Source organism: Megachile rotundata, chromosome 7 (genome assembly GCF_050947335.1).
Source record: "Megachile rotundata isolate GNS110a chromosome 7, iyMegRotu1, whole genome shotgun sequence".
Lineage (NCBI taxonomy): Eukaryota > Metazoa > Arthropoda > Insecta > Hymenoptera > Megachilidae > Megachile > Megachile rotundata.
This window is the reverse complement of record NC_134989.1, coordinates 5,577,771-5,597,969: the sequence shown is the minus strand read 5'-3', so window position 1 is coordinate 5,597,969 and position 20,199 is coordinate 5,577,771. Positions and strand designations below refer to the sequence as shown.

Sequence of the window (20,199 nt, the reverse complement as noted above, 5' to 3'; positions counted from 1 at the left end):
GCTAGGGAGTTTAAAGAAGGTGCAATAATTGTATACGTGCTTTTAATTGATTTAGAAATTCTTTTTGAAAGAAAATTTCTTCCTTGTTTGCATTTCTTATGATTCGTTTTATTTTCGTATTGTTGTTGAATTGTGTAGGTTTTTGTTACGTTCGTGTAGAAATATTAGCAGATTTTTGTTTGGAAAAATTAATATTTGTGGTAGGGGTTTTAAAGAAGATATAAGGAATATTTTGATAGGTACTTTCAATTACTCCAGGAATTCTTTCTAAAAGAAGTAACTTTTAGAAAAAATACAAATTTCCTAATTTTATAATTTACAAATTGACAAACTTATAAATGTAAATTTATAAATTTACAAATTTCAACCTTTTCCAAATTTCTAGAATTCTTAAACGCCTAAATTGTTAAATATTCAAGTTTCGAAATTCTCAAACTTCCCAATTTCGAAATTCCAAAATTTCCCAAGCTTCCGAAATTCTCCAATGCCTGAATTATTAAATTTCCGAATTTAAAAATTTCTAAATTTGATAAAATTCCAACCCCCTAAATTCTTAAACTTTCACAATTCTAAACTTTCAAAATTGGAAATTCTCAAATTTCAAAATTTCTTAAGCTTCTAAAATTTTCAAATTTCTACATTGTTAAATTTTCAAATTTCAGAAATTCCTAAATTTGTAAAAATCCCAAATTCCTGAATTCTCAACTTTCCCAATTTGGTAATTCTTAAATTTCAAAATCTCAAAATTTCAAAATTCCAAAATTTCTCAGGCTTCTAAAATTCTCAAATGTCCAAATTGCTAAATTTTTAAATTTCAAAATTTCTCAAATTCCTGAAATTTTTCAATTTTCTTACATTTCCCAAATTTCTCAAATTTCAAAATTTCTCAAATTCCTGAAATTCTTGAAATTTTTCAAAATTTCTCAAATTTCAAAATTTCTGAAATTCTGGAAATCTCCCAAATTCCCAAATTTCTAAATTTCTAAATTTTCAAACCTGCAAATTTCAAAATCTCTCAAACTAGATTTACTTAAACTTAGTAGCGACTATTTTAAAGCATACATCGATTAAACAAAAGACTAATAACATTTCATTTTTTGATTTAAGACAAAATATTGAGAGATATTTATATAGCCTTTTTAAAGTGCTGCTCTTTATGTAGAAATTATTCGTTAATATGCATTTGTTTTCGTTTTAATATTCACATACAACTTCACCATCGATGTAACAATCATAAAATGTAATAACGAGTTAAATTTATTAAGTTCATTTTATATCCCTCCTCTTTTTATACCCTCTTAAATTTCTCGTAATGAAAACGTTATAGGAAAATTCATTAATACCAATCATATTTCATTCAATTCATTGATACTTTAACATTGATATTACGTTGCAATAACATTCTGGCATTTTGACAGATCTTCGCCAAAGATTAAATAATCGGATTAAACTTGTCAAACCTGATCTCAACATTTCAAAACTAAATTGTGAAATAAACAAATTTTTCGTCTTTATAAAATAGTCATTAAATCAGTCAATATTAAATCTTTGAAAAAGAATTATTATTTATTTACAAGTTCTATTAATATTTATTTGAACAATTGACGAGGAAGGTAAATAACTGATTATTTAATTATATTTCTTTAATAGTAATTGTTTAACTTTGTACCATTTATTAGTTTATTTATAAATCTTTTTAATCTTAAAACATTTTAGATTTTAAAAATAGAAAAATTTTAAGTAATTGTATAATATGTGAATAATTGAATTTTTAATAAGTTTTATATTATAATATTTGAGTAATTGAATTACATAATTTTTCAGATTTTCATTTATGAAAAATGAATTTATTAACATAGACGAAATTTATTTCTTATATAACGTTTTTGCAGAATGAAGCGACACATTTTGTGGTCAATGCGGTATTTCACGACCAATTTTTTTATATCCAAATAAAGAAATTTACAGATTACTACATTCCCAAACTCCCATATCTATTTATAAATTTTTAAGTTCCCAAAAGTTTGTCAAATTCCCAAATTTGCCTAATGATACCTCAGTTTTAATACCCTATTACTCAAATTTGCCACTGACCTAGTTAGGTCATTTATCGAATATGATCTATGGTAGTAGGTCGTGGGAAAAGTATCGCCCACTGGCAATCCTTCACAGGTAAAACACGGCCCTGATATTATACGTACCATAGATATTTACAACAAAATACAACAAAAGGTTAATGAATTCCATAAAATAATGCAATAATTCAAAAGTCCATTCTCCATATACCCCTATCGGAAACTTCGAAAACCAAAATATGCGAAGAGGTAAAAAAACGAGCGAGCGACATTCGAAGATACAAGGTTGCTCTCCGAGTAATTCGACGCGGAATAGTCCGTGCACGCATGAAACGTAAGCGCGTTGCGCGCGAAGACCGCAGCGTACTCGCGTCGGCGCGCTCGCCGAGGCATCGTCGACGTCTGTTCGTCACTTTGACGTCGTCGAGGCGAGTCAAGAGTTTTCCCGAAACCGTGTATCGCGTTGCAAGTAATCCTGTTCGTACACGCGCGATCGTAACCGCGGCTACAGAGGCCGCGTCGCAAAGGTGATTCTAAGTCGCGTGCTACGGCTCGCTATCTCGATCAGCGGTCTATCGTACGCACGTACGAAAACGGAAACGTGTACTCTCCGCGAGTTGTGTCGGTCGATAAGGTACAGTGGGGTGGAGCGGCGCCGTCGCTGCGGCCGAACACAGCTCTTCGAGACCACGGGAGGTCGCGAGGCGACGCGCGCCGTCCCGACGTCTCTGACGGAGCCGATAACGCCGGATCGCGATAGCCCAGTGCCCCAGACTTCTCGCAGGGACGGCTCAAAATGTGATCCAACGTACGACGTGCCACAACAGTGTTTGCTCCAGCATCGTCGAACATGAACTCTGTCATCATGTTACCTCGAAAGACTTGATCGAATAGTTGATTGATTGCTGGAATAGTTAGGCAAGAGGTAACTAGAATAGTTGGGCGGTACGGGGTTCCTCGAGAACCTGAAGAGGTTCGTGAAGGATTTTGAGGTTCGAAGAGGATCAAAGAGGAAGGGTCAAAGAGGAGTCCCCGTGAAAACGGGGCTCCCTCGTGGAAGCCCCAGCTGGCCCGTGGATGCCTCCGGCACTGCACGTCGGTGGTGACGAAGGGGCTGATGTCAGTGCGGCCACTCGACGCCCGTTCCGTGGCTGGGATGCGCGAACGCGACACCCGCATCGTCCTCTAACCGCGAGTGAAGCTCCCGGCCGAGGCAGAGGCGGCGGTAGCAACGGCCGATGACGGTGATGGTCAGCCGCGAAACAGTGGTGATTGCTGACTGGTGCACGATCAAACGCAATCTCTGTGTCGCGTACGGTGCTGTGCCGGTCGTTCGGTCGGTCCTGGGGGCGCAGCTTCGGGAATAATGCGTGTTAGCCACGTTACGCGGCGACAGGACGACGCGAGGGACCCGAGCAGCCAGCCGCGGCTGCACCTGCAGCTACGCAATTATGTACGCGTACGGTTTCGAGATCACGTAGTGGCTGCCGTGTAATATCATCGCCGTGCGGCGCGCCCTGTCAAGCTTCAAGAACGGGGAACATGGCGGCGTCGGTCTCGGACGAGGTACTCAGCAACCATGGGCACACCTTCAGCAAGAAGATGTTCCACAAGCCGACGTACTGCCATAGCTGCACTGACATGCTCTGGGGACTCATACAGCTGGGGAACATCTGCGAAGGTACGCGTACATACGCAACGTATTCGTACATACATTGCTATCGATACATCCTCCATAGGTAGACATCTATAGATACATCCTCCATAGGTAGACATCTATAGATATATCCTCCATAGGTTGAAATCTATAGGTTCCTTCATTGCTAGACATCTACAGACATTTTTTTCATAGGTAGGCAGCTGTAGGTACCCCCATAAGTAGGTACCTTTAGGTATTTCCATAGGTAGACATCTACAGGTCTATTGCTAGATACCTATAAATACCTTGTCCGCTGTTACATACCTATAGATATTTTCTCCATGGATAGACACCTAGAGACACCTTCTCCATAAGAAGACATCTATAGATTACCTCCTCCATAGGTAGACACCTACAGATATATAGGATACATTAATACATAGGGAGACATCTATAGATATCCTCATAGATATACAATTATAGGTACGGTCATAGGTAGACACCTCCAGATATCTTCGTACCTAGACATTTAATAAATACTTCCGTGTGTAGATATTTAGAAGATGCCTCTCATGCTAGACATCTAATAGATACCTCCATAAGTAGACACCTATACCTCCATAGGTTGAGATTTATATAGATGCTTTCGTAGGTAGAGACCTACATTGACACCTGCATAGGTGAAAGTACAATTACATATCCATGGATAGACACCTACAGATACACACATACAATCATAGATACAAACATATCTATGAGAAATATGCAGACACGTATAGGGAATACAGATCTATAACACTGATACATATACCCGTGAGGAACATATCAACATATATCTATAGGGAACGCATAGATATGTCTACCTATAAGGAACGTAGAGATACGTATACTTATAACGAACACAGACGTTTTTATCTATGAGGAACATAGATAGATACGCTAACAAGTAACGTAAATACGTAATACCTATAAAAAAGAGACACGTATATCTATAAGGAACACAGACATGTATTACTACGGGGAATACAGATTGTACTTAAAGGTAACATAAGTATAACTATAAAGATAAGGATATATCTTTAAGGAACATAGATATACCTATGGGGAACATAGACACGTATACCTATATGAAACGTAGACGTTTATACCTATGGGGCACATAGATACGTATAGTTAAAAGAAACGTAGGCGTCTATACCTATGAGGAACATAGGTACGCGTATAAGAAACGTAGACATGTATTCCTATGGGGAACATAAATACTTCTAAGGAACGTATATGTATACCTACATAGAACATGGACACATGAACCTATTGTACGTAGACACATATGAGGGACATATATGTTAAAATTATAGATATCTACTAAAAACATAGATACGTATGCTTATCCAGAATATAGCGTATATCCAGTTGACATGTCCTAAAGAAGCAAAGATGGGGTCAGTGTTTGCTAATGTCACTAGTAGGCTCATCTTCAAATATAACCTGATCATCGTTTTGATTGAATACAATTGACTTGGAAATGTCTGGTGAAAAAGTTGATGGTGATTTTTAAATAAGGGCAAGTGTTGGAAACAGGAAAGCAGAGGGCGGATCGATATGAGCGCGTTCGGTAACGAAATCGAATACACGGCGCGTTGCCGCGGGAGTACGCTCGTCCCGCCTTTTCACGGGCTCCGAAACCTTGGTCGGCGTGCGAAGTTGAAGCTGGCTGACCTCCAAGAATGATGAATGGCAAGTGCCCATTCACCGTGTGTGCGGAGGGTAGTTCGTACAGAAGACTGTTCGATGCTAATTCCTTTTCATTCTAACTAAACCCAACTGCATCTTCGATTAGGTTTAACTGGGACTTCAAACTCCAACGAATACACGTACAACTCTTCAAATTACAAGACTAAGTGTTCCGACTCTAATTCGGTTGCTGATCTTCAGGTATCAGTGTCATTCGTTGCACGACTGTCGCATATGTTGCACCCTCCAGGTTGCAGAATTGGGTCATCCTAAATAATCTCTAAGCTAGTCTACTTTGTAAACTAAAGACTACAGACTGTTCTTCAGCATCGGTACCCAATAATGCTATTATTATTCAATTTACCTTGATTATAACATATTTCTTATACAAATATTTCAGCCCCATAAACTTCCATTTATATAAATTTTGCAAAATTTATAGCGTTCTGTTCGATGGTCTTTGGTGAAACTAATCGAGATCTGGTGGAGATCAGATGAAAACGCATAATTACGTCCTCGTGTACGATTTTCGCTGGGTACAGTCCCACCATCTTTGGATACCGAGGACGAGGCGCCACATTTCCCACCCCGTGGTCGTTTGCGCACACTCGCGTTCGAGTGTTTACCCCTTGCAGCAGGGTAAAAATGCTCACAGGAAGACAATGTCGAGAACCGGGTGCTCATTGTCAGCGGAACTAGTTGGCCTGGCTCTGTGCAGCTGGCTGAAGAACGTCAGAAGTGGCTCCTTCGGGATGGCCTGTGGAAATTTCAACAGGCTGAAGAGTGGAGGGAAAGTCGAGCTGGCATTAACGGCGGTTCGTGGCGAGGGCGCGCGCATCGAGCCTTTTCACAAGCATTGATCGTGGAGGGTGGTGTGGGATAGCTGATAGACTCTGGAAAGAGCAGGAGGAAGGGGTCCCTGGTGAGAGGGTTAGCTTAGGGACACAGGGTGGGGGCGTGTACGAGAGAAAGAGCTCGTTGACGAGCGGAGCCCGTAAAGGGTAAGCATCCTCGGTGGATACTTTGGAACTTTGTATTGTTTAATCGAACAATCGACTCGATTCATGAACGCTCGGACTCGACCTGGAATCTCGGGCATGCGGGCAAACGGAGGGCGGATGTTGCGTTACCCGGACTGAAATTAACTCGTTTACGATCTGTAGAAGGAAAATTTTACGATACAATCGGTAGAGTACGTACATATGACACAGTTTCTGTGTCTCATGCTTGGGAAAGGTCTGTTGAATACTAGGGAATTCTTTTGCGGAACTTTTTTGTGAAATGATATGCATTTTCTGGGATGTGTAATTTTATGTGTAACTTTATGTAATTTTATTCTTTACGTTTAATAGGAGTTTACCGTAAAACATTGTTTATATTTTTAAGTTTCTGTATTCTGAAATTTTTGCAGATTTTTTTATTCCTTTGAGTTCCATGGTTTTGAGTCTTTATGTGTCGAATTCTTTATATTTTGAGGTTTCTGTATTTTCCAATTAGTGTTGTCTTAAATTTCTATGTTTTCATTTATTTATAATAAACTTTGGTAGTTTTAGAGTTTCATTTTCTCAAATTTCTATATTTCTAAATTTCCATACTCTAGAATTAGTGTATTCCTACATCTTTGAATTTCAAAGTGTCTGTGTCCTCAAACTTCTAGATTTTCTAAGTTCTTATATTCCCCAATTTAAAAAATTTTCAAAATGTCTGCATTTCCAATATTCTGTGTTGCACAGATGATGTATTTCTCGGATCTCTATATTCTCAAGTCTCCATGAAATATGGAGATATGCTTGTAACAAGCTTTGAAAATTTGTGGGGGTCATAGTACAAAAATCAAATTATGGTTTCGTGATTTGAAAGGTCTAATTAGTTAATACTATAGTCCTGTAACGATCTTTTACCATGAAATACTGAATGAGGAAGTAAAGGACATTTGTAATATGAACCAATGGTTTCCCCGCACATGTTCTCCAGGATGCCTCAATAAAAGATTCTTTTATATTATATTAAAAATATTGTTTATACCACAGATCTAAGACATTTAAAAAGTGAGATAGGAGAACCATGTGCATTCAATGCAATATTGGCACGAAATAGAAATTTAATCAATATCACTCTGAAATGCATTGTTGTCAATAGAAGTCATATTGATCATATGTTTTATCAATCTGTTGAAATAACATGCAGAATGTTCAATTTATTCTTGCATTTTTGTTCTTACATAATCTTGAAGATCACAATAAAACCCGTGAATGAATTCGTTTTGACATAACATTTGAAAACATGCAGTACTTCGTTTAAAAGACTGAAGATCACTGGAAAAATAATGCATGTAAAAATTAATATTATCGTGTTGCTAGTAAAACTTAGCCCTTTTTCATTCATTTTCTTAGGGTCATTACTGTATACGAAAAAACGCTTCATATCGCGAAAACTCTGTACATATCATTTAGAGAAATAATGTTGACCCTTTCTGTGTGGTCATAATATACTGTCAGCATAAGAGAAGATAATTTGAGATAATCGAAAATTATGCAACTGCTGTCTGAAGTGTTTATATGAATGTGTAGTAGATTTTATATTACATGTATGTATATCGTATACATTTTGTACTATATAGTATATATCTAGGTAGTTGGAGATGTAGGAATTTGGGCATATAGAGATTTGGAGGTGTAGAGTTTTTGTGATACAGGAATTTGGGGATGCAAGGAATTGGGGCAGGTAGAGATTTGAGGACGTAGATATTTGGTCATATAGGAATTCAAGTGTGTAAAAATTTGGGGATTTTGGAAAAGAAACATTTGTTAAGGAACTTTTGAGAATGTCAGAATTTGGAGATGTGGAAATCTAATGATTCGAGGATTTAGCAATTTGGAGGTTTAGGAATTTGTGGACTTGGAGATTGGGGATTTCAGGACTTAGGAATTTAGGAATCTAGATATTTGAATAAATAGTGATTTCATAATTTAGGAATTGTTATATCTGTGAATTTGGGAATTTAGATATTTAGGGTTCTAAAAATTTAGGGATGTAGAAACTTGGAGATGAATGGATTTAGAAATTTTGTAAAGAAAATGTTTTCTTTCATTTCTTGTCCTCTTTTTCCAATGATAAACTTGGTAGGGCTTTCAGGCAATATCTATCATCAGGTCTATCAAGCTAAAACCGCAAAAATTCGACTTCCTACTGGCAAACCTAGCACCAGTTACTCACATAAAGTGGACGCTCCCTAAAAAAGGCACGTTTATGTGACATAAAACAGAAGGGAAAGTTCGAACAGGTGAAGTTCAGGAAACAAGGGATGGCATGATAAAGTCAGTTCATTAGGATTTCCAACAGAACTTACTAAAAAAAGTATAGCTACGATTGAGTCAAAAAATATATTTGAAACTTCGTACACATTTTCGACACGAGTGTATAATTTGTTACATCAATCGTTTACACCAATTGGATCGGAAAATAAGGAAATTAGACGTATTTCTCTTAATTCGTAGAGCTCATCTCGTGGCGCGTGTACGGTACCTTTTCCATCAACACGTTGAATAACCGTGTGCATCGAGTAAACTCGCGAACGGAACTGTTCGCTGGAAATCTTTGGTCCGTGTGGGATCCACGAATATTTTCGATACTTTGAACTCGATATCTTAATTTTAGCTTTCGCGGGATTTTCAGGGGCGATCGATTCGACGCGACGATTCTACGGATCTCAATGAACATCGAAGTTCACTGGCTGAATCGTAACTTTGCTATGTTTCGATGTAAAGATTATATTTTTATTCGGAGCTTATTGTGATTTACGTTATCTCTGCGAACCCTTACAGACCAGACTTTTTCCGCAACTGAAAAGATATGCCAAACTGTTCGTGTAATACATTAATTATTTTATTTTAATTTAAAGTATTTACGTTTTTCTAATTTAATTTTAATTCAATTATTTACACTTTAATCTTATTTTTTTCTGATTTAATTTTCGTTTAGTTTTTTGTACTTTAATTTTAGGTTCATTTTTTGTAATTTAATTCTAATTTCCTTCTTTTACTGCAATTTTAATTTAATTTTTATTCCAGTTTTGAAACTTACTTTTGATTTAATTTTAATTCATTTCCTGATTGCAGAAGTGTATTTTCATATTTTTATATATTCTAATAATAAGTTTTTTATGTGTTTCTAAAATTGAAAGAAAATAAATGTCGTGATACATATAGTGTGCTTTGAAATTTGCAAGGTTGTATAATTAAATATTTACAAATTTGTAAATTTGAATAATTAAAAATTTGAAAATTAAACTATTATAAATAATATATAAAAATTAAAATAAATTAAGCTATTATAAATCATATATAAAAATTAAAGTAAATTTAGCTATTATAAATCATATATAAAAATGAAAATAAATTAAACTATTTGAAAACGAAAATTGAAAATTTGAAAATTTCTAAATTCCCGACTTAAAAAGTTTGTAACATAAAAATTTAATGAATCAGTACCAACAAATGAAGCATGTTTTTTCTTACACCGTCATTCTTTCACAGAAAGTCTACGATTTTTATCGAGTAGCATCTCCTTATATTGCCATCGACACAACTGTAAAAATAACAAATGTTTACAATTCGCAACGTATCGGCCCAAAGTTTTTTCTTTTAATATTGCATCGAACTCTATGGATTTCTATTTGTATGTCATTAGTGTACAAGTTCGTATGAAATCGGCAATATAACGAGAGTCTACTGTATTATACGTCAAATTCACGAATAACTTCATAGAAATACATATTTAATCTGTCAAATAATAAATGTACTCTTAAAAACATACACATACCATCTAATTAATTGTGTTGCAAAATTACTCATAAAAATTTGGTAAATAATATCTGACACAATAAAAATGGCAATTTTTTAAAATTCTTGTATCAAATTTTTCCAAAAAAATTTTCTGATAAACTTTGTAAGATAAATAAAAAATTGCACGCTAAAACATCATTTGATGTCAGTAAACTCTATATTTTCAGTAACCTTTTGATCTGCAACAGAATTTTGGTGGTTTCGAAACAGTACGTTAAGAGATAAGGTCAGAGGTTAATTATTTAATAATGCAGCGTTTTACATTCACTTTTAATACTTAGCGATTAAGATACGCGAAAGAACAAAGACACGAAACGCTTAATGGAACTTTGGAACAGAACGGGAAAATTTCGGGTTCAAAATTATACTGTATCATGTACTCTATCTCAGCGTTTGAGATAATCCTTTTAATTAGTGAAATATTAAGGAAAGAATTAAAAGTAAAATGATAAAATTTTTAATCGAAAAATTACATCGTAACATCGAGTTCGTATATTCCATTATCTTGAAAATAGCCAATCATTCTGATAAACGAAATTAAAGCACTAATGAAGAGCGTGGAATAAAAGAAAATAGAAAGCACTCGGAAATTATAAATAAAATGAAAAAGTTGTAGATGTCAAACAGTAAACCAATGCACAATTTAATATCTATTTTACGTTAAAAATTATATTTTCTTTAAATTGAAAATTATGTTGATTTTAAATTGAATGTTACATTTATTTCAAATTGAGACTTATGTTTATTTTAAATTGAAAATCATGTTTATTTTAGATGGAAAATTAGGTTTATTTCAAATTGAAAATTATGCTTTTGTGAAATTGAAAATGACGTTTATTTCAAATTGAAAACTATGCGTTTATAAAATTGAAAATTACGTTTACTTCAAATTAAAAATTAGGTTCATTAGAAATTGAAATTCACGTTTATTTTAAATTAAAAATTACGTTCATTACAAATTGAAAATCACGTTTATTTCAAATCGAAAATTACGTTAATTTCAAATCGAAAATTACCTTTAGTTTACACAAAAAGTCACATTTATCTTGACTTCAAAATAAAGCGAAAAATAAATAAATTAGTGGAAACAACGTAATGCACAATATTGTGTCCCACTAAAAAACAAAACATACAATTCAAGAAAAGTACCTTAACCGCCTCATGAATAATTTTTTTAGTTTGACAAAAAACTCCTTTTAAAACTATAACAATTCTCTAAATAAATACTAAGATACTTTAAAATACACAAAAGTAAAGACAATATCCACGTGTATGACCTTTGTTTGAATTTAAAAACAAAACCACGTGTAGGTATCCTTGAAGAGGTTAAGCTCTATAAAATTAAATAAAATTATTTAATCTGAGATCATTTGACCGATTTGATAGTTTTAAAATTTGAAGAAAATGAAAAGAAATTACGCTTTGATGGGGTTTGGAAAGTAATTTTTTAGCAGAGGTTTCGTAGGTTTGAAGAATTTCGAGCAGTGTCGTTCAACTTATTAATAGTCGTTCACCTCGTGGCCGTTGAAAGAAATTTATGATGGAAACTTATGAAGAAAACTGTGGAATAACAGAACGTGTCTTCAAGGCTGGCTTCTATTTTTAGCAAACCGGAAAATATAGCGTACGGCACTGGACCTATGCGCGTTACACCTCATTATGTCGCTTTACCTGTCTCCTTAATCGTTAAACACTATCTTATAGTTTCGAATTTGCCAATGAAATTGATGTTTAATTCGTTTAATTCTGAACGGAACTTTTTACCGATGGAAAATCGACGAGACGGCGTTCTTTATATTAACGTGGCCATTTAAAAATAACTCGAATTCGCGTCACAGTTAAACCTCGCAATTTTCCAAGAAAAGAAGTTCTTTCTTCGTGAAACGCGGAATTCCTATATGAAACCATAACGATGTTCTAGAAGATTAAAATGTTGAAACACTTTGTTATGGGAGTCTTTCGACTTGTGTAGAGATAAATTTTTCAATTTCTGGAGGTAGTAATATATTAACTCTTTGCACTCCCTAATTTCTTTTACCTGCCAACTGTTTAATTTACAAAATAGATCAACAAAGGGGTTCTCGATGAAGAGACTCATTTTTCAATTTCTGGCGGTAGTAATATATTAACCCTTTGCACTCATGGATTTCTTTTACCTACCAATTCTTTAATTTACAAAATAGATTAAGAAAGGGGTACTCAATAGAGGGACACATTTTTCAATTTCTCGAGGTAGTAATATATTAACCCTTTGCGCTCCTTATTTTCGTTTACCTACCAACTGTTTAATTTACAAAATAGATAAAGAAAAGTGTTCTCGATAAAATGTATTGCCACAGTGCGGTGTATGACAAATACATTTTTTATTTATTATAAGTAGTAAATAAATGAACTAATCTATTTATCTGATTTATTTAAAATTTAGAAATTTAGTGTCGAGCTACCTCGACATAGGAGTGCGAAGGGTTAATATGAAAGTAACAATAAATATCTTCTGTATTACAACTTTATTCAAAAAATAATTGTCAGTAAATACATGTTTCAATTTCTGGAAGAAATAATATGGTGATAAAAAAATAACATTTATGTTGGACAAGGTACAAAAATGTTGTAAATAGAAATTTGAAACAATCTTATCTATATTTCAATTATCAAAAATTAAATTATAGTAATAGTTCCATATTTAAAGTTGTGTTATTGTATTATAAGTTATTCTTATGTAACATTAGTTAATTTTAATTTTTGTTATTATTGGTTAATAATGAATAAATTATAAAATTGAAATACGATATTAAATAATAAATATATATTAGTACAACATTGTAGCACATTATATTATTGCTATATGACGAAATTCGCATACTTATGTGCTATAATTTAATTAATAATTATATTAAATAATTTATTTTTACATAGCTCAGTAAATAAAAATTGTAGTACGTTAAATTGTTACTATATATGTAATGAAATTTGTATAATTGTATTATATTTATTAACTATTTTACTGTGTGTATAATACATTACTTGTTCAATAAAGGTTGTGAGAAATTAATATTGAAATCTGAATTACAATAATAAAAATTAAAAATATCTCTAAATACTAGCGAAGTATTAATTATACCAAATAGTTACATATTTCAACTATAATAACTATAATAATTAATTACATGGTATAAACGTAATTAATTATACGATATTAAATATTACGTTAATAACAACTAAGAAATAAGGAAAAAGCTGTTAGTCATAGAAACGAACGGAACTAGATAACAAATAGTTATTACAATAAAATTTAACCTAATATTATTAACTTGATTTTGTTAATCAAAAAGGTTAAAGCACTGACCAAATAAATTACTATTGCCACAAATACATTTGAAACATTCGACATTTAAAACTATCATCTGTCATTAAATAATTATTACCTTAAACAACAATTATCTAATAATAATTTTATACATAGTAAGATCATTAAAGAGCAAAGACCGTGTCGGCAATTATTTCAGTCTCGTTTGTTCCTTTTTGTCCAAGTGTTGTGTTATGAAAAGTGCTCGCGTATGGGCACATTTCCTGAATGCATTCGACGGCTCGTTATTGTCGAGAGAAGATAACAAACAAATCGTAAACTTCACAATTGAATGGAAATACCGAAAGCCAGGGTGCAAGGAATGCAAATTTCATGTTGGCTACTCTTTCAACAATTTTTGAGCGATCGTCAAATCACACGTAAATTCCATTTAGTTCAGAAATGATCACACAATATTCAAACTCTTTTTCTGCAGTTTTCAATTCTTAATAATATCTTCAATTCTTTAACATATGTGATAAAATGTATCTCCATTTGTACTACATATATTCTATATGTACGATAAATTGTAAGTATAATAATCTTGAGCTAAAACTCAAGACTATACAACTGATTGTTTTACAGGTTCAGATTTATTTAATATACACATTTATTAAATTCTACTTTAGTTTTGAATAAGTTACAATGTTTTCACGATTAACTTACATGGATCTGACTATTAACACGTTACTAGTAAAAATGGTGAAATATAGTTTTCAAGTAAATCACAACATTTTTACGATTAACTTACATGGATCTGAATATTGTTACGTTACTAATAAAAATGGTGAAACATAGTTTCAAATAAATATTTTTACGATTAGCTTACATGGATCTGAATATTGTCACGTTACTAATAAAAATGGTGAAACATAGTTTCAAATAAATTACTATATTTTTACGATTAACTTACATGGACCTGAGTATTGTCACATTATTAATAAAAATGCTGAAGTATAGTTTCTAAATAAATTACAATATTTTTACGATTAGCTTACATGGATCTCAGTATTGTCACATCACTAATAAAAGTGGCGAAAAGTAGTTTCAAATAAATTAAAATATCTTCACAACTTACATGTACTTAAACATTCTTACTTAAACCAGTCACAAAGTAAAATACATATTTCAAAAAATAATGTTCTTAAGAATCTTTTTAAGAAACTTCTAAATAATATTTTTAAGAAATCTCAAAAATTTTGTAGCTATATGTTTAACATCAGTGGAGCTATCAAACATTTTAGAACTCGAATTTGATCGATCTTTTAGATTTCAGATTGATTGATTTAGGTGATCTTGTATCTGAGCCAAATGTAAACAGTATTTTTAGGATGCCTAACTAGTTCGGAACGGATGACGTATTATTACGTCAAACCCGTTTTGGCCATTCCCAAGTATGACGTATTCGTACGTCAAACCCGTGCCGGTCATTTGCACGGATGACGCAAATGCTAACCTCAAAGATGTTACGAAATTCGTTACGAACAAATGTGTAACAAAAAGTAGAACAAAAAAATGAAAAAATTGGTTATGTAAGTTATGAATTTATTTGTAACATAATTTTCTTTATATTTTATAGCAACATGTGTTTACACGATATTTCCGTGATAATAAACATAAGCGTTTCGTAATAACAAGTATAAATTATTTCATCGAATTAATTTTTTGTAACATTACATTTCTGTATGTTTTAAAATTTATGTATGGATGGGATCGGTTATACGTTCTAAAAGGTTTTGCAACTTGTATTTGCTATTAATATTAGTGGAAACTAAAGGGTTCGTAAATAACATATTAAGGGTCAATAAATCGATACTCGTGTCAGAAATAACGGCAAAGTGGAGGCAACGATAAAGTTAACAATAACTCGGATGAACGTCGAGTACAAAGCACTTGAAAATTTATGGATTATGTGCGAGAATATTAAGAAATGTAAAAAAATATTAAGAAATATAAAAATACAGAAATTCGTTTTGTATATTGTAAAATGAACGCATATCGTAAAGCATATTCGACTATGTTATAATATCTGATATATTACAATAAAAATACCAAATACGTATCAAGAACTATATTCTATAAAGAATATAGTGATTTCTAGTGATAATAATGGTGATAAATAGTGCCAATGATACGAGTGGATAAATGGAATACATTTTAGAAACTTGTTTAGTTTTTGTGTCAATAAATTTTCAACGTAAAATTTTGTTACATTTAGAAATTTTCAAACTCATTAATTTTTTAATGGGAAAATTTTTAAACTTACTAATATTATAATTTATTAAGTTTTTGAATTTATTGACTTTCTAATTTACTAAATTAACAAACTTACTAACTTTCTAATTTGGAAATTTCTTAAATTAAATATTTTTTAATGTGAAAATTTTCAAATTTACAAATCTAAATTTTCGAATTTATAAAACTATAAATTTTCAAATTTCACAAGCTAAAAAATTCTCAACTTTACAAATCCACGAAAATTTATAAATTTATTTTGCAGCTGTATGAATTTAAATTATTTCAAATTTTTTAAATTAATTGTTAAATTTATAAATTTTCAAATAGATAAATCCGTATACTTTAAAATTTCTAAATTGTCAAATTCACGTCTCTGTAAATCTACAAACTTTCAAATTTGAGAATTTAAAACTTCTCAAAACTTCTGCTTAAAAAATCAGCAGCGATTTCCAAATTTATAAATTCAGAGATGCAGAAACTACAAATTTTTCAAGTTTTCAATATCACAAATGTGTGGAATAAATTTTGAAAGTTATAAATATTCCAATTTATAAATTCACGTCTTTTAAATGTTATAAATTTATAACCTTCCAATATCCATATTTGCTGCTCCGAATAAATGCTCATAAGGTTACCATTTTATTTGACATTATACTTCGTATGCCGATATTTAACTATTTAGTGTATTTATATTCTTAGTCCCTGTTTGGTATAAAAGCGGCACAAAATTTCACGCTCTGATTCAAGGGTTTCAAACGAGTAAAATAAATTTCTCGATACTGCTTAATTAACGAGCATTTGATACATTTCATTTACTAATTGATTGCATTAAACGTTCTTCATTATTTTTCACGAACACTGTTTGCGATGTAATAAATATACTTTCTCTCCAATTAAAAAAGCTGTGCAAATTAAAATTTTTTACCTAATCTGGTATTTACGAATTTTTATCATAGTAATTAAATACATTTGCGAATAAAATTTAAAATCTTACAAGTTAAGTTAAATTTATTAATAACTATGTTATAGTTAATTTTGCTTCTTATAAATTATGTAACAATTAAATAAATTTGTGAATACAATTCTAGAAATTATAAAAAATTGTCAAAATATTAATGTTATAGTTAATATACTCTATAGTTTTTAATTTCTAATTAAAGAGTTTATTTTGATTAAATAATGAAAGTAATTAAATCTAGTGAAATAATTGAAACTGCAAATAATAACTTTAACTAATTTTAATTAAGAAGTTTGCTCTAATTAAATCTACTCAAATAATAAACGGTATAAACAAATAACGAATAAGTTATGAAAATTTAGTAAATCTATTAATTATTTATTTTATATAAAAAAGTATAATTGTATACGAGTTCGTGAAATCTTGAATAGTGACAAGTGTTCATAATTTTCGTTAAACTGTAATGGGTTCATTAATGTCAAAATGTGCGATTATTCATTAAACAAGCTTAGCATAATTTCATCGTTTTCCAATGTTCATTTTGTCGGCATGAAATTCTATAATGATAGATTACCATCGTCATCATTATCAACCTAGTTTAGGCAACGCGCCAAGTTTTACCAATAGGTCAAACCTAACCTCACAAATCATTTCACCTTAACAACAAATTTTGTATCATTCGCATAATTTATTAAAATTCTCGCTATTTATTTGAATGTCAATTTTGTCGATTTTAATAATTAAAGCGTGCATTTTCAAACAAAATGAAAGGCTCTTTGCTTTTAAATGAAAGCCGAGACCTTTTTTGCAACTGAATGCAATAAAGCTATATCCGACACAATGGACATGCATTGTAACAGGAATTGAATACTATTTGTTCAAAATGTATCAAGGTTTTTGGCAATCGCCCAATCATTTAAATTGCAGTAAACTGCAATTATTTGTTCTACACTGGCGACTGTAAATTGATGACGTTCATCCTGTCTACGGTCCTTCGATCTCCCGATATTTTTATCCATCCAAATATCAACGAAATGTCACCCTATTTTGTGCAATTGCGCGAAAACACGAATTTCTGCGTGAAATTTCAAGATCATGATATTGTCTGATTTGGGAAATATTTTTAGAGCAAATTTAACTTTTTTCGGGACATTTTCATGTGCAACTGTGTACATATGAAGAATTTTAACGTCAGTTTAATTTTAAGCAGATTAATATTTTCTTGAGAAGACAATGATATTCATTCTTTTTAAATTTTTGTTTATACAAATATCTAAATACAATGTATAAATATGTTAACAAGGATTTGAGCATTTGACTGAAGTTTTAAAAGAGGGTATATTCGTCCTCTAGAATCTACACTCTACACTCTAGAAGTTGAATAATGTTGTACGTAGTTATTGTTGTAATTGAAATTGTAGCGTTAAAAATTGTGTTAGTGAAGAAATTGTAGTGAAGTTAAATTGGAGAAATATAAAAGAAGATGTTTATATACCTTCCTATAATGAAACGTGTTTAGCATTTAGCGGTTCCCAAGAAATTCAACACTGCTGTTATAGATTTTGAGTATACTTTCATTTTGCAATGCAATAAATAAAAGAAACTGTAATCGACAATGTGTAACGGCATTATTACTGAACGATTGGTCATTCAATTTGTTATTGTTAACGATGTATAATTAATGACTCCATTATCGATTTAAAAAAAGGAGAACAAGTATTTCTATTGTACTATTTTGTTGTTTCTGCTAACTTTTTATTAACCATTTTGAAAATTAAAAAATTTTAACTGAGTTATTTTGAAAATTTTTTAAATTTAAATCAATTATTTTTGAAGAATTAAAAATTAAGGATAAATAAATTACTAGGTTATATTAATTCAGTGACTCTGACATTTAGGATGTTTGGCATATAGAAGTGTATAAATATGGGAATTTTGAGATTTTGGGTCTTTTCTGTGAATCCAGCGATATAGAAGTCTAAATAGGTGAAGATATAAAAAACTTGAAGAGTATTTGAGGGTCTCAGTTTATGGGAATCTAGGGATTTGAAGGCCTGAAAAGTTAATAAGGATCTTCAAGAAATATCTGTTTAGAGATTTAGAAATGTGGGAATCTAAGGATTCGATAACTTAAAAATTTATAAATCAAGTTTAGCTTCCTAAGAAATTCATGATATAAGAATTTAAGGACCAAAGCATTTAAAGATGTAAATATATGTATGAATCTTAACATTTGGCGATTTAGAAATTTAGAAATCTTGGAATATGGACACTTTGGCAGGTGAAGATCTACGAATATGGGTATTCAGAAATTTTAACCTCTTATGCACGACCCACCACTATAGTGGCTTTCGCGAATATCATCGTAGATTACATAGCACCACAGTGGCTCACTCTACTGGCTCACTCGCTCACCGTTTAAATTGATTGATCACTTTCATATGTTTTGATTCGCACTTTTTTTGCCTTCACCACTTGTTACAAGAGTATTAAATCCACTAAAATACATTACATGTAAATAAAAGGTTCTGAGTAGTTTAGCCACCATGGTCACCTCTTTGCATTAATACATGATCTGCACCTTCCACATTCGGATATCCTAAACATTTGGAAATTACATATTTTATGAATTTTCTAAAAAAGTAAATTATCAAAGTTAAAGTACATGTATCATATCTTTGGGAAAAATGATAGTTTAATCATCAAGAACTTCATTCCAATGTACTCGCGTAAAGAACAGCATTGTCACGCATTGTTTCGCTGTTTACACGTTATTCAAACTCTGCAGAGAAGCAATGTAAAGTTCAACTGTATCTACCTAAACGTAACCTAGGAATACCTAGAAATAACCCAGGAATTGTAGGCACCAGCCTAGCACAAGAAACCCTATTTCCAATGAATAACATAGAACTGTACTTTTTTGTTGCAGTTTGTAACTACGTGGTGCACGACCGGTGTCTCAAATCCGTCGTCTCTCCCTGCTCTAGCATCGCGGCAAGCCTCATTAAGGTAAGGATACCTTCAATTTCCGTTCTTGCACCTTTCGTACGACCGGAGATGAGCGAATCCTTCCTCGTGACCTATATTTACGAGGTGCTGAGAATACTTGCTTGAACGGTATCTTGGATCGCGTTGAAATTTTACAACAATCTCAATGTACACATTCGTAGCGTTTTATACTTTTTCCTTCCTCTCAGTTACAAACTCGCAAAGTTAGAATTAGAGCTCTCGCTTATACTCCGAATCGTGAGTTAACTATCGTCGTGTAACATCATCTTTGCTTCAAAGAAATTTTCACGTGTTTAGGCTTCAAGTTTTATTCAGTCTTGATGGTTCACAGTTTAACGGCGTGGAGGCAGAATTAT

The 20,199-nt window shown here is 32.1% G+C and overlaps 1 protein-coding gene across 12 annotated transcripts in view; it reads left to right on the top strand.

Annotated features, from left to right (window-relative positions):
• The first annotated feature begins 2,441 nt into the window (after nt 1-2,441).
• LOC100877965 (diacylglycerol kinase theta) overlaps nt 2,442-20,199 on the top strand; it is a 57,110-nt gene continuing 39,352 nt past the window's right edge. For 4 of the 12 annotated variants that reach the window (XM_012289203.2, XM_076533169.1, XM_012289202.2 and 1 more), the window contains exons 1-2: nt 2,453-3,756; nt 19,764-19,843. In XM_012289203.2, the coding sequence (XP_012144593.1) occupies nt 3,618-3,756; nt 19,764-19,843 (219 nt within the window). In that variant the 5' untranslated portion in view covers nt 2,453-3,617. Of the gene's footprint in view, nt 3,757-19,763; nt 19,844-20,199 lie in introns of all 12 variants that reach the window. The other 8 variants (XM_076533174.1, XM_012289204.2, XM_012289205.2 and 5 more) reach the window with 5 other exon arrangements.